Source organism: Calidris pugnax, unplaced genomic scaffold (genome assembly GCF_001431845.1).
Source record: "Calidris pugnax isolate Ruff unplaced genomic scaffold, ASM143184v1 scaffold265, whole genome shotgun sequence".
NCBI lineage: Eukaryota > Metazoa > Chordata > Aves > Charadriiformes > Scolopacidae > Calidris > Calidris pugnax.
This window is the reverse complement of record NW_015091061.1, coordinates 512,676-527,089: the sequence shown is the minus strand read 5'-3', so window position 1 is coordinate 527,089 and position 14,414 is coordinate 512,676. Positions and strand designations below refer to the sequence as shown.

The following is a 14,414-nucleotide window of genomic DNA, read 5'->3' as shown; positions in this document are numbered from 1 at the left end:
CTCTGACAAGCTCTAGGCAATCCTGCTTCAGCAGGGGAGTTGGACTAGATGATCTCTATGGTCCCTTCCAACTCTAAAAATTCAGTGACATTCAGTGAAATGGAGCTTCTGAAAGGAGGGTGAAAGCTCAGTTTTAACGAAGACCATTCATTTGGAGGGTTGTAACCGGCGGTTTGGCTGTTGTGCTCCTGTGTCCTCGCCTGTTCCACCACTGTCACTCCTTTCTCCTCTGCTGCAGGGCACTTTGCTGGGGTGAGCTGGCAGAGATCTCACCACAGCTTTGTATTTAATTGATACACACCGAGCTGTTGGCTGAGCCTCTTGTTCTTGTCACAGGATCATTCTGAACCCAAGACCACAACATTCACGGGGTGGCTCAGCTCCTGGTGGAGGAGATGGGGGTAGGATGGTGCCTTGAGGCAGAAAGAACCATAGTTGAATGCTTCCAAAGTCTTGGAGGAGTATGGAGTCTTGGAGGAGTTTGGAGCTGAATTCCATACACGGGAGCATTGCATTTAGTTGTAGGTAGTGGGGGGGAAAAAACAAAAAAGCCCTGAAAGAAAACTCACCGTGCAGAGTCCCCAGCTTTGTGTGTGTCGGGGGCAAGGGGAAGGGAAAAGCAAAGGAATTTACTGTTCTAATAAGGCAGAAACTCTCCTCCTTCGTCTCCGAGCAGAACCCTTCTGTGTTTCCAGTTGGTGACTCTGTCAAGAGTGGGAGTTGGGAGCCCGTTTCCCGGCCCACCAGCTGCGTCGTGTCAAAAAAGGCAAAAACGGGGAATAACGTGTGCGGCTCCGGTGGTGTAGCCCAAATTTTTGGGGTGGATGCAAAATGCCAAGTCCTTGTGGTTACTAAGGCACCAGCATGGGTCGTACGGCTCAGGTTTGGAGTTACAAACCACGTTTCTTTTCCGTTCCTGACTGTGGGGAAGAGCATTAATGGATTTGATGTTTTTTGGGACAAACGGCTGAATATGAGCCGGCCGTGTGCCCAGGTGGCCAAGAAAGACAATGGCATTCTGGCTGGTATCAAAAATAGTGTGACCAGCAGAAGTAGGGAGGTGATTGTGCCCCTGTACTCAGCACTGGGGAGGCCACACCTCGAGTGTTGTGTCCAGTTTTGGGCACCTCAATCCAAGAGAGATCTGGAGGTGCTGGAGCGAGTGCAGAGGAGGACAACGAAGCTGGTGAAGGGCCTAGAAGACAAATCATATGAAGAACGGCTGAAGGAGCTGGGGCTGTTTAGTGTGAGGAAGAGGAGGCTGAGGGGAGACCTCATCACTCTCTACAACTACTTGAAAGGACACTGTAGAGAGGTTGGTGCTGGTCTCTTCTCACAGGTAATTAGTGACAGAACGAGAGGGAATGGCTTCAAGCTCCAACAGGGGAGGTTTAGACTGAACATTAGGAAGGAATTTTTCACCAAAAGAGTGGTCGGGCATTGGAACAGGCTGCCCAGGGAGGGGGTGGAGTCACCATCCCTGGCTGTGTTTAAGGGACGTTTAGATGCAGTGCTGAGGGACATGGTGTAGGGGAGGACTTTGTAGAGTAGGGGAGATGGTTGGACTCGATGATCCCAAGGGTCTCTTCCAACCTAGACCATTCTATGATTCTGTGGTACCAGGGTTTGGCAGCTCTGGGAGTGATGGGGCAGGTAGAGGATTACATCTGCCTCTGGCCCTCAATGATTCTATGATTCTATGATACCAGGGTTTGGCAGCTCTGGGAGCGATGGGGCAGGTAGAGGAATACATCTGCCTCTGGTGGGGTGATGTTTTGAGGTGAGCAGCGAGGAAAAAAAAATGCTTCAAAGCTGGGAATCACCATGTCCAAAAGCGAAACCCCAGAATGATGTGTGCGTTATCGCGCTGTAAATTACCCAAGCACATATTTGCTTAAAGAGAAAGATGAAACCCCCGGGCTTCGAGTTGGTGGGGAATTCCTCTGGGTCTTTAAAATGCACCATTAGCTGGCTCATTAATTTTTATTTTTTTTTTTGCATCCTCCAAAATGCCCCCTCCCTTTCCCCCCCCAGCAGGAGCAGAGGGGTCCTGGCTCTGGCTTCAATACCCACTTTAAAGAACGCAGCTGCGTCTCTTGCCTTTGTGGGTTCCCCGTGGGGCTCTCCTATTCAGCTCACGTCCCACCTCCCCTTCCTTGCACGTTAATGTTCTTCTCTTCTCGTTAACAAACCTCCTCACCCTTCACAAAGAACCCCCCCCTTCAGCCTTTCCCTGTGGGGAAAGCGGGAGGATGGAGAGGGGTTTGGGTCAAGCAAAGTTGACTTTCCGAAGGGGTTTTGGGGTGGGATGTGCTCAGCATCATCCTGGCCTTTTCCAGGGAGGAGGCATCAGCACGGAAAAAGTTAGGGCAGGAATCTTAGGGAGAAAGGGAGGGGTTGTTCAGCCTGGAGAAGAGCAGGCTGAGGGGAGACCTTCTTTTTTTTTTTTTGCATCCTCCAAAATGCCCCCTCCCTTTCCCCCCCCAGCCTTTTGCCCTGTTCATCTCCTGCAGGAGCAGGGGGGTCCTGGCTCGTGCTTCAATACCCACTTTGAAGAACCCAGCTGCGTCTCTTGCCTTTGTGGGTTCCCCGTGGGGCTCTCCTATTCAGCTCACGTCCCACCTCCCCTTCCTTGCACGTTAATGTTCTTCTCTTCTCGTTAACAAACCTCCTCACCCTTCACAAAGAACTCCCCCCTTCAGCCTTTTCCTGTGGGGAAAGCGGGAGGTGGAGAGGGGTTTGGGTCAAGCAAAGTTGACTTTCCGAAGGGGTTTTGGGGTGGGATGTGCTCAGCATCATCCTGGCCTTTTCCAGGGAGGAGGCATCAGCACGGAAAAAGTTAGGGCAGGAATCTTAGGGAGAAAGGGAGGGGTTGTTCAGCCTGGAGAAGAGGAGGCTGAGGGGAGACCTTCTTGCTCTCTCCAACTCCCTGAAAGGAGGGTGTAGAGAGGTGGGGGTCGGTCTCTTCTCCCAAGTCACAGGCGACAGGACAAGAGGAAATGGCCTCAAGTTACACCAGGGGAGGTTCAGGCTGGATCTTAGGAAAAATTTTTTCCCTGAAAGGGTTCTCAGCCATTGGAATGGGCTGCCCAGGGAGGGGGTTGAGGCCCCATCCCTGGAGGTGTTCAAAAGATGGGTTGATGTAGTGCTGGGAGGTATGGTTTAGTGATGGTGATGCTTTTTGTTTGTTGTGTGGGTATCTATTTTTGTCAGTCAGGTTGACGGTTGGACAAGATGATCTTGAAGGTCCCTTCCAACCTAGAAGATTCTGTGATTCTGTGATTTTTCCACCCCCAGCTCCCGGAGGATTGCCCACCTGGATGATGCTCACTTGCTTCCACCAGTTGGACCAGTGTGGGGATGGGGGGGGTGTGTGACACAGGGGAAGGGACACCGTTGAGTCGTCACCGTCCAGACATTTGTCTCAGAGCCTTCCTGACTCGTAAGGAAGAATGAATTTTTTGGGTAACATTCTGTTTTGTGAGGAGGGGGCCTTTTTATTGTCTTAACAGTGGCCCTGGCAGAGGAGAGATGCCTCTCTGCATCCTCCTGATGGCAGAGAAAGGTCTTCTCCTCCCGAGCCGGTCCCGATATCCCAGCTCAGCTTTCTGGTCCCCACACACCTCTCTATTCTTATCGCTCTCAGCGCCCTTGCTGGTGCCTCGTGCCTGTTTTTCAGCATATTTTCCCTCTTATTTCATTGGCATCGAGCTCCACATTCCTCTTAGGAGCCTCTGGGATAAGTCGCAGGGCTCGGCTCGGCTACGAACAAAGCCATCGGGCTCCCACCTTCCAGAAAGGGGAGGGAGACGGGATTGGGAGGGGAGAGAATAAAATAGGACCAAAAACCCCCCCAGCAAAGCCTGCAGGTGGGGAACGGAGTGCTTAAAGAGAGTCAATTTTGACTTTTAGGGGTGATTTTTTTGGTTGTAAGAAGGTTTGCTTCCTAAGTTAAGCCTAGTCCCACCCCCTCCGTCGCAGCCATTGGTTGCTCTTGATGCCTCCTCTTTTGTATAAGGCGATGCAGCCCTCAGTCTGGCAGGCTCATGAGCCCCGCCGCCGCTCGCCGCCGGAGAAGCCAAAATGGGCAGGAGGTCGCCCTTGGCTCTCTTGGTGGCCCTCTGGGTTGGCCAGCTAGCCATAGGGGCGGCGGGGCGCTCCAAGGTGAACCCCAGGATCATCGTGGCCGATCATCACCTTGATCATCAAGGTAAGGGCTGGAAAGGGGGGGGCGGGAGGGGGGCGGGCTGCAGCCTGGAGTTGCCGCAATCTCTGCAGCTGGTATTTTCTACCCATGTCATGTCTTTTTGAGAAGAGTTGGTCTCTTTTTTTCTTTTTTCCTCTCTTCTTTTGTCTCTTCGAAGAGACTTTTGGCTCTCGTTTGAATGAGCTTGAAACGCCTGTGATCTCAGGAAAAGGCTCCTGGCTTCCTTGATTTGCTTCTAATTGAATTTTTACATCCCTCTTCCTGCCAAGTCCTTTTATGCTGTATATTCTAAAAAAGGTTTTCCTACGAGCTGGGTGTATTAAAGCCCTGAAACAGGGGCAGTAACCATTTCCCTGAAACTTGCAGGGGGAAATGGAGAAGTACGTTTGCATAATACGGTTAATTTTCTTTATTCAGCTGATGCCCTGTTGGCTGCTGCAAATGAGTTGTGCGAGTAAATATTTGCGGAGGCTCCCCCCAGGAAAATACCCACAGCTGAGGTGACACGCGAGGACTTAACGACCAGACCCCAAATTAGCAGAAGCTGAACAAAGAGATGTTTTTAAGGAGCCAGCTTAGAGCGCAACCCCCCCAAAAAAAAGGAAAGAAAAAGAGCAGGCTAACGTTTAATGGGTTTTATCCTGTCTCTTCTGAGCTTTTTTTTTTGATTAATACCCTCCAGGGAGGTTTTAACAAAAGACCCCCTCTTCTCCGTGGCCTTTGCTGCAGGGATCTCACGCTGCTCTGCGGTACAACAGCTCCTCTGTCCTCCCTCTTCGCCGGCAACTTCAGAGGGGGCGAGTCTTCCCCCCTCCCTCCCTTCCCCTGGTTTATTCTGCGCCATCTGTTATTCTGCCGCCGTTAGTTAGTTTATTATTGCCCTTCTCCTGCTCGGGAGCCAGAGCTGGGAGGAGGTTGGGTGGGTTTGAAGGGGGTGGGTGGCTCGGAGGTGGCCACCTCCCTGGCACAAAGGGGAGAGACAGCGGCAAGGGAGGGCAGGCAAAGGGGTTGCTCCTGGGACTGCGTCATTTATTGTATTCAGAAAGGGGAGAAGAGGAGGAGGAGGGGTGGGGGGGGGGGTACATCACCTATTTCTCCCATTTTTGGGGATGGCAGCGGGGGAAGTTGAATTTCAAGGGGTTTTGGTGGGGATGGAAATGGCTTTTGGGGAGTAAAACCGTGCCGGGAGGGTAGAGCCAGCCTTGGTGGCTGGTTCCTACCTGCCTCCGTGGGCTGTGCTCGGCATCCCCGCGCCCTGCGCTCCCTTCCCTGCCTCCTTTCCTGCAAGGATTCGTCCCCGAGACACACCGAAGCCAATTAGGGTTAGGACACTTCCCCTGTGAAAGGGATCAGCTCGTGCTTATCTCCGTTTCTCCTTTTCTTTCCAAGCTGGAGCTTAAGCTGGGACAGGGCCCGAGAGGGATTTCGCTGAGGGAGGTATCAGGAGGTGGCTAATTAAGTATCACTCATCTGTCCTGTTTAAACACGATTGCGTTTTGTAACCTCTGCCCTTTAGGAAGTGGGGCTGTGGGTGAGGAGGAGGCTCTGGAGGAGGGTGAAGAAATGGGACAGGGACAAAAAGGGACACGTGGTGGGTGGCGGGGAGCTCTCTGACTTCCCCAACGCGGCAAAAGGCAAACGCAGCATCTTGAGTAAAACCTGCAGGTCAGCAAGACTCCTGCTCTTGGGCATCTACAAAGAGAGACATATCCCTGGCTGGGCTCACTTTGGGGCTCCATCCCTGGTCCTGGAGGCTGGGAATGAGGATGAGGAGGAGGGCTGCGGGAGGTTGGGGTGGGTTTGGGCGGCCTTTGCCGTGGCGCAGCGCTGGCCTCGGCCCTGGGCTCTGTGGGAGCTGGCAGCTCGTCAACGTAATTAAATTTCTTCCACGCCGCAGCCCACGGCGAGCACCAGGTAGGGCAGCCTCAGCAAAGGCACCTAGAGAGGGAGGGATAGAGAAGGGAGGTATTCCCAAGGTGGAATCATAGAATCATAGAGTTGTCCAGGCTGGAAGGGACCTCCAAAGGTCATCTAGTCCCACCCCCCCGCAGTCAGCAGGGACACCCCCAACTAGACCAGGTTGCCCAGGGCCTCGTCGAGCCTCACCTTGAATATCTCCAGGGAAGGGGCCTCAACCACCTCCCTGGGCAACCTGTTCCAGTGCTCCACCACCCTCACAGTGAAGAACCCTCTCCTCATCTCCAGTCTAAATCTGTTCCCCTCCAGCTTGAAGCCATTGCCCCTCGTCCTGTCACTGCAGGCCTTTCTAAACAGGCTCTCCCCAGCCTTCCTGTAGGCTCCCCTCAGGTACTGGAAGGCTGCTATTAGGTCTCCCCGGAGCCTCCTCTTCTCCAGGCTGAACAACCCCAGCTCCCTCAGCCTGTCCTCGTAGCAGAGGTGCTCCATCCCCCTGATCATCCTCGTGGCCCTCCTCTGGACCCTCTCCATCAGGTCCATGTCCTTCTTATATTGAGGGCTCCAGACCTGCACACAGTACTCCAGGTGAGGTCTCACCAGAGCAGAGTAAAGTGGCAGAATCACCTCCCAGCCTGGATCCCTCCAGGAGGGAAGGGAATGCGTGTGGGATCCCTCCCCAGGGCTGTGGTGCTTGGGGGAGAGGAGAAAATGGGTTTTGGGTGAAGCTGCAGCCACCTTCTCATCTCTCAGCCTTGCTCCCCTCACCAACGTCCTACCAGAGCCATGGAGAAGAGCCCTGACCTTGCTGGGGGCAGCCAAACCGCTCTGATCTTCAGCCCCATGGTCCCTTCATGCTCTGATCTTCAGTCCCATGGTCCCTTCATGCTCTGATCTTCAGCCCCATGGTCTCCAGTTTGGTAGCAAGAAATAGGTGAGGGGACAGGGTGAGCTTGGGGGATAGAAGAAAAAAAACCAACAAAAAAATGACTGTAGCTGGGCTCAGGTGGCGAGGTCTGAAGACAAAGAAACCAAGTTGGCCCCTCTGGGTGCTTGGAGCTGCCTGGGTTTCAGTCATTTGGCCATCCTGGGGACTGGGACTTGCTGGACCGCCCCCCCCCCCAGCTCTGCCTTTCTCCTCCTCTAAAGCCAGCCCTGGGGCTGCTTCTTCTGCCTGGCTTTTGCCTCCCCAGTGCCGCAGTGCAGGAGGGGACAAGGAAAAGGCAGGATTTTCCCCAGCTGGGGAGCATTTGCCAGGGTATGGGATGGGGGGGACAACCCCCAGAGCCTTCCTGGCAGTGGGTGCAGGTGACGTGACCGCTCTGGGGTCCATCTGGGCCAGCAGTTATTTGAAAACACGTCTGACTCTGCAGGATTTCTTCCTCTTAGGGGAAAAAGACACTCGGTGCTGAGGTCAGCTGCGGACCACTGTCATATCTGAAGTGCTTAAGATCCTTTTTACTGACAAGGGCTCCCCCCCCCCGCCACCTTCCCTTTTGCAGCTGAGCCAGCACCCCACTCTTCTGACCGTGTCCTTAACGAAGGGAGGTCGTCAATGACGAGTTCCCTCTCTGCTGAGATTTGTGGAGAGGGTGCAAGCTCATCCCCAGCAGCCTGGGCTGGTGCAGAAGGCAGTGCTTCAGCCTGGCACCCTCTTATTTCCCTTTTATTTCCATCCTCCCCCTGCTTCCCTGGATTTTTTCCGAGCTAAACGCTGACCAGCTGGGCTTTGCTTTTGGGGGGAGGTGGTGGAAAAGAAAAGGTGTGATCCCATCCCACCCGGAGCTTTTCCTTGTCAGCACGGATATTGTGTTTATTTCCCTGAGCTGTCTGCTGTGTCCCGGGGCTGGGGTGAGGGAGGGGAGCGGGAGGGTGACATCCCAGGCTGGCTGTCTCCTGACCGGAAAGTCACCGAGCATGGGGACAACAGCCAGGACAACAAGGAGCCCCCAGGGCTGGGTCAGGCTCCTGCACCCTCAGGGTCTTTTGGGGCAGGATGGGAAGAGTTTTTAGCTGCTGCTTGAGGTTTTTTTCCTGCTTTACCCCACCTCAGGCAAAGTTACAGCCTCGTCTGTGGTTGCTTGGGGTGGAATGGGGGTCTGATGGTTTAATTATTCCCCTTTTTCTCATTAGCAGAGGAGGATGGAAGCTGGAGGGGGCTGGTTCTGAGCTGTGTGTAGGTCCCAGGAGACAAGCAGGTCCTGCAGGGGGGAAAGAAAGATTATACACCTGACCTTTGGCTGCCCCGACTGGGTGCTCTGGTCTGAGCCTGTCCCTGGATCATGGAGGCGGGGGAGAAATCGAAATAGCAGTTCCTGGAAATGGCCCACGCTGCCCGTAACGTCTCCTGGGCTTTGCCAAGCTCAGCTGCCTCTCCTTGCCATGGGAGACCCGTGCTAACGAGTACCTCTGAGTGCTTGGCCTCTTGGCCACAAGGGCCCATTGCTGGCTCCTGGAGAGTTTGCTGTCCACCAGGACATCCATATCCTTCTCAGAAGTGCTTCCCAGAAGATCCACCCCTAACCTCTAGTGGTGCCTGGGGTTCTTCCTCCCCAGGAGGATCCTCTTCTAGGATCTCTCCATGCAACGGGGCTGCATTCAGCAAGAGAAGGAAGAGGAGAACCGGCCAGAGGCGAGTATAGTGGTGCCTGAGGTTCTTCCTCCCCAGGAGGATCCTCTTCTAGGATCTCTCCATGCAACGGGGCTGCATTCAGCAAGGGAAGGAAGAGGAGAACCGGCCAGAGGCGAGTCCGAGCTCAAGAGTGGTGGCAAAATAAGAAATGGTGCTGTCAGCACCTGCTTTTACTCCTCGGTGACTGTTTCCTTGGGAGCTGCAGCCCCACGAGCGTGAAACATCTTTGTAGGACAGTTTCACATCAAGCTCTCGGAGCGTCAGCGTTTCCAGGAGGAAGCTTCTCACTTTCCCAGCCAGGCTATTTTCCGCAGCCGGCTCGTTTTTCACAGGATGGGGTGGTGCTGGTACCAGAAAATGTTGCTTGCAAATATTTTTTTTTTTGTTGTTGTGGGTTTTTTTGGTTTTTTTATTTTATTTTTTTTTGCTGGGCACAGATTGGAAACACAAACAAACCCAGGGGAGTGGATCACAACCACCTCCTGTTGTGAGAGCCCGGCGCAAAAACAACAGGCACAGGGGAGCTAATGGGAGTTGTGGCTGCTTCACTGAGGGCTGGGAAAGGCAGCCAGAGGCAAATTGCTGCCCAGTGCTAGCCCTCGGGGCCAAATCGGGGTTAGAATTGCAGAAAATGTGCTTAGGAAGGTGGCTTTTTTTTCGGGTAGTTGACGTAGTCCAGCAGAACAAACTAAATCTAAACCTTAAAGCGGAACAAACTCAATCTCAGCCTGAGCACGAGCTAAATCTAAGCTGGAGTACGAGCTAAATCTAAGCTGGAGTACAAACTAAATTGAACTACTGAGTACAAGAGGCTTTTTAAAGAAGCTTTGTATCCAGAAAAAGAGCTGGAAGGTGAGCTGGAGGGAGGAAATTGCTCCTTTTGCAGCCAGCTCTTCTCCTGTTGAGCTGCGTCCCGTGGTGCGCGGCTATTCCTGGTGGCTCCAAGAATAGGACTCGTTCCTCTTGTTGGGTAATGTTTGCTTTGTTGATCCCAGCTCCACCCGGTGTCGTGGGCTGTGTCCTGCTGTGTCCCGTGCCCGGAGTGACACGGAGATGTGGGAAGAAGTGCCACAGGAGCATCTCCTGCCGTCTCCGCTTATTTCAGAGCAGCTCAAGTCTGGAGAAGACAGGCTTTGTTATAATAAATCTAATATTGCCCTTAATGACGGCTCTGGCTCACCAGTGCTATAAATATCCAGCCCCCAGTTTGAACCCTTGTTAACTTGGCGTCAGCATCCTCCTGGAGCAATGATTCCAGGGCTAATTCCCCACCGGGGTGAAATGATTCTCCTTTATCAGGCGTGTGTGTACTGGGAAAGACAGAGCATGGAAAGCTGAAGGAAGGAAGTCATCTTCCCCCTCTGCTCTGCCCTGGGGAGGTCCCATCTGGAGCACTGGGTCCAGTTCTGGGCTCCCCAGTTCCAGAAGGACAGGGAACTGCTAGAGAGGGTGCAGCAAAGATGATGAGGGGCCTGGAGCATCTCTCAGGAGAAGAGGTTGAGGGACTTGGGGCTTTTCAGTCTGGAGAAGAGAAGACTGAGGGGGGATCTGATCAACGCCTATAAATACTTCAAGGGTGGGTGTCAGGAGGATGGGGCCAGGCTTTTCTCAGTGGTGCCCAGGGACAGGACAAGAGGAAACGGGCACAAACTTCAACATAAGAAGTTCCATCTCAACATGAGGAGGAACTTCTTTCCTGTGAGGGTGGCAGAGCCCTGGAAGAAGCTGCCCAGGGAGGTTGGAAGGGACCTTTGGAGATCATCTCCTCCAACCCCACCACCTCCTGACCAGAGAGGTGGTGGAGTCTCCTTCTCTGGAGACATTCAAATTCCACCTGGACACGTTCCTGTGGGACCTGCTCTGGGTGGCCCTGCTTTGGCAGGGGGTTGGCCTAGATGATCTCCAGAGGTCCCTTCCAACCCCATAGCACTCTGTGATTCTGTGAGCTGTCGGAGCTTCCCTGGGGGCAATGTGTGGACAAGCCAAGCCAGACACTTGCCCTTGGGCTGCTCACGTGGCAGCCATGGCTGGGGGTTTGCTCATCTCTTGGATGAAGTGAGTTTTGGAAAGTCTGATCTGGAGCGTCTTGGTTTCAGATGACTGACTTTCCAAGTGTAAGCAATGCATCACCACGGCCAAAGATGGACATGGGGAGCTTGGATCTTGTGTGTTCCTGCTGGTGGGGGTCAAGCAGGCAGAAAGGGGACGCTCTGCAGGGCCTGCCCCACCACAGCCCCAGGAGGCTACTTGGGCTGAGACCTGGCAGGAGCTCGTTACAGGGGTGGGAAGAGGAACCAGGTAGAAGGGGTTGCAAAGAGCATCGCGGGGCCCTCTCCGTTTAGGGAGAAAGTCCCTTTTGCTGCATCTTTTTTCTTTGTCAGAGTTAGGTTGATGGTTGACTAGATGATCTTTTAAGATCCCTTCCAACCTAGATGATTCCATGATTCTGTGGGGAACTGAAACTTCATCCTCATGCTGGAGCTGTAGATCTATTTTTTTTTGCTGGGCACAGATTGGAAACACAAACAAACCCAGGGGAGTGGATCACAACCACCTCCTGTTGTGAGAGCCCGGCGCAAAAACAACAGGCACAGGGGAGCTAATGGGAGTTGTGGCTGCTTCACTGAGGGCTGGGAAAGGCAGCCAGAGGCAAATTGCTGCCCAGTGCTAGCCCTCGGGGCCAAATCGGGGTTAGAATTGCAGAAAATGTGCTTAGGAAGGTGGCTTTTTTTTCGGGTAGTTGACGTAGTCCAGCAGAACAAACTAAATCTAAACCTTAAAGCGGAACAAACTCAATCTCAGCCTGAGCACGAGCTAAATCTAAGCTGGAGTACGAGCTAAATCTAAGCTGGAGTACAAACTAAATTGAACTACTGAGTACAAGAGGCTTTTTAAAGAAGCTTTGTATCCAGAAAAAGAGCTGGAAGGTGAGCTGGAGGGAGGAAATTGCTCCTTTTGCAGCCAGCTCTTCTCCTGTTGAGCTGCGTCCCGTGGTGCGCGGCTATTCCTGGTGGCTCCAAGAATAGGACTCGTTCCTCTTGTTGGGTAATGTTTGCTTTGTTGATCCCAGCTCCACCCGGTGTCGTGGGCTGTGTCCTGCTGTGTCCCGTGCCCGGAGTGACACGGAGATGTGGGAAGAAGTGCCACAGGAGCATCTCCTGCCGTCTCCGCTTATTTCAGAGCAGCTCAAGTCTGGAGAAGACAGGCTTTGTTATAATAAATCTAATATTGCCCTTAATGACGGCTCTGGCTCACCAGTGCTATAAATATCCAGCCCCCAGTTTGAACCCTTGTTAACTTGGCGTCAGCATCCTCCTGGAGCAATGATTCCAGGGCTAATTCCCCACCGGGGTGAAATGATTCTCCTTTATCAGGCGTGTGTGTACTGGGAAGGACACAGCATGGAAAGCTGAAGGAAGGAGGTCATCCTGCCCCTCTGCTCTGCCCTGGGGAGGTCCCATCTGGAGCACTGGGTCCAGTTCTGGGCTCCCCAGTTCCAGAAGGACAGGGAACTGCTAGAGAGGGTGCAGCAAAGATGATGAGGGGCCTGGAGCATCTCTCAGGAGAAGAGGTTGAGGGACTTGGGGCTTTTCAGTCTGGAGAAGAGAAGACTGAGGGGGGATCTGATCAACGCCTATAAATACTTCAAGGGTGGGTGTCAGGAGGATGGGGCCAGGCTTTTCTCAGTGGTGCCCAGGGACAGGACAAGAGGAAACGGGCACAAACTTCAACATAAGAAGTTCCATCTCAACATGAGGAGGAACTTCTTTCCTGTGAGGGTGGCAGAGCCCTGGAAGAAGCTGCCCAGGGAGGTTGGAAGGGACCTTTGGAGATCATCTCCTCCAACCCCACCACCTCCTGACCAGAGAGGTGGTGGAGTCTCCTTCTCTGGAGACATTCAAATTCCACCTGGACACGTTCCTGTGGGACCTGCTCTGGGTGGCCCTGCTTTGGCAGGGGGTTGGCCTAGATGATCTCCAGAGGTCCCTTCCAACCCCATAGCACTCTGTGATTCTGTGAGCTGTCGGAGCTTCCCTGGGGGCAATGTCCAGACACTTGCCCTTGTGCTGCTCACGTGGCAGCCGTGGGTTTGCTCATCTCTTGGATGAAGCAAGTTTTGGAAAGTCTGATCCGGAGCGTCTTGGTTTCAGATGACTGACTTTCCAAGTGTGAGCAACGCATCACCACGGCCAAAGATGGACATGGGAAGCTTGGATCTTGTGTGTTCCTGCTGGTGGGGGTCAAGCAGGCAGAAAGGGGACGCTCTGCAGGGCCTGCCCCACCACAGCCCCAGGAGGCTACTTGGGCTGAGACCTGGCAGGAGCTCGTTACAGGGGTGGGAAGAGGAACCAGGTAGAAGGGGTTGCAAAGAGCATCGCGGGGCCCTCTCCGTTTAGGGAGAAAGTCCCTTTTGCTGCATCTTTTTTCTTTGTCAGAGTTAGGTTGATGGTTGACTAGATGATCTTTTAAGATCCCTTCCAACCTAGATGATTCCATGATTCTGTGGGGAACTGAAACTTCATCCTCATGCTGGAGCTGTAGATCTCCCTGAAAGGAGGGTGTAGCCAGGGGGGGTCGGTCTCTTCTCCCAAGTCACAGGCAACAGAACAAGAGGAAATGGCCTCAAGTTGTGCCAGGGGAGGTTCAGGCTGGATATTAGGAAAAATTTTTTCCCTGAAAGGGTTCTCAGGCATTGGAATGGGCTGCCCAGGGAGGTGGTGGAGGCCCCATCCCTGGAGGTGTTCAAAAGACGGGTTGATGTAGTGCTGGGAGGTCTGGTTTAGTGATGATGCTCCTTGTTTGTTGTGTGGGTGTCTATTTTTGTCAAAATTAGGTTGACGGTTGGACAAGATGATCTTTAAGGTCCCTTCCAACCGAGAAGATTCTGTGATTCTGTGATCTTTCTTCCCACTTTTAAAGCTCTGCAGAGGCTGGAGGCTCCATGGGGGACTGCTCAGGTCCCCTTGGCCCGTGTCCACCTCTTGGCTCTGCGTCCCCTCGTCCCCCTCCAAGGGCTTGGAAGAAGACAGAATGTCCCCAAGAAGGGTTTGTGGGGCTGCCCTGCCCTCCCCCAGCAGCAGGGAGGAGGGAGATGGCTGCCAATTAAGCTAAAAGGTAAAGCGCTTGCTTTTTGCTGGTGGATGCTTAATAGAGGTGCCCCGGGGCAATTTTTGATTCTGGCAGGCTTTTTAAGATAAAGCAGCCTCTGGAAAGCCAGTTTTCTTCGTGGGAGGGGTAGCCCTGCTCTCCAGCCAGCAGCTCTCCTGCTAAAAGCATCCTTTTGTTGTTGTTCTGCCGTCGTTCCAGTGACCGTATAATAATAAAATACCATAATCACAGCCCAAAGTTCCCCAGCTTCCAGCAGGAACACGGCACACCTCGGGACTGGCATTACAGAGAACGTGGGGGGGGGTTTTGGTTGGGTTTTTTTGTTGGTTTTTTTTTTTTTTCCTTTTTTTTTTTGAGGGGGAAATAAAACCTGGCTCTAAATTTAGCACCTGCGTATCCGTAGGGTGCAGCCAGCTGCTCGGATTTGGGGCCGGCGGAGGAAAAAATGTACCTTCTAGATGACAGGCTTTGCTGCCAGCTCCACCTGAAATCAAAGCTCCGGCCTCATCCTGCAGTGGCAGAGGCTTCAGCGCTGCAGAATTTGGGGAGGAG

The 14,414-nt window shown here is 53.3% G+C and overlaps 1 protein-coding gene across 2 annotated transcripts in view; it reads left to right on the top strand.

The window, feature by feature from the left end:
* The first annotated feature begins 4,024 nt into the window (after nt 1-4,024).
* The window catches only part of SEMA7A (semaphorin 7A, GPI membrane anchor (John Milton Hagen blood group)), a 33,698-nt gene continuing 23,308 nt past the window's right edge, over nt 4,025-14,414 (top strand). For both annotated transcript variants that reach the window (XM_014956680.1, XM_014956679.1), the window contains exon 1: nt 4,025-4,210. In XM_014956680.1, the coding sequence (XP_014812166.1) occupies nt 4,084-4,210 (127 nt within the window). In that variant the 5' untranslated portion in view covers nt 4,025-4,083. The remainder of the gene's footprint in view (nt 4,211-14,414) is intronic.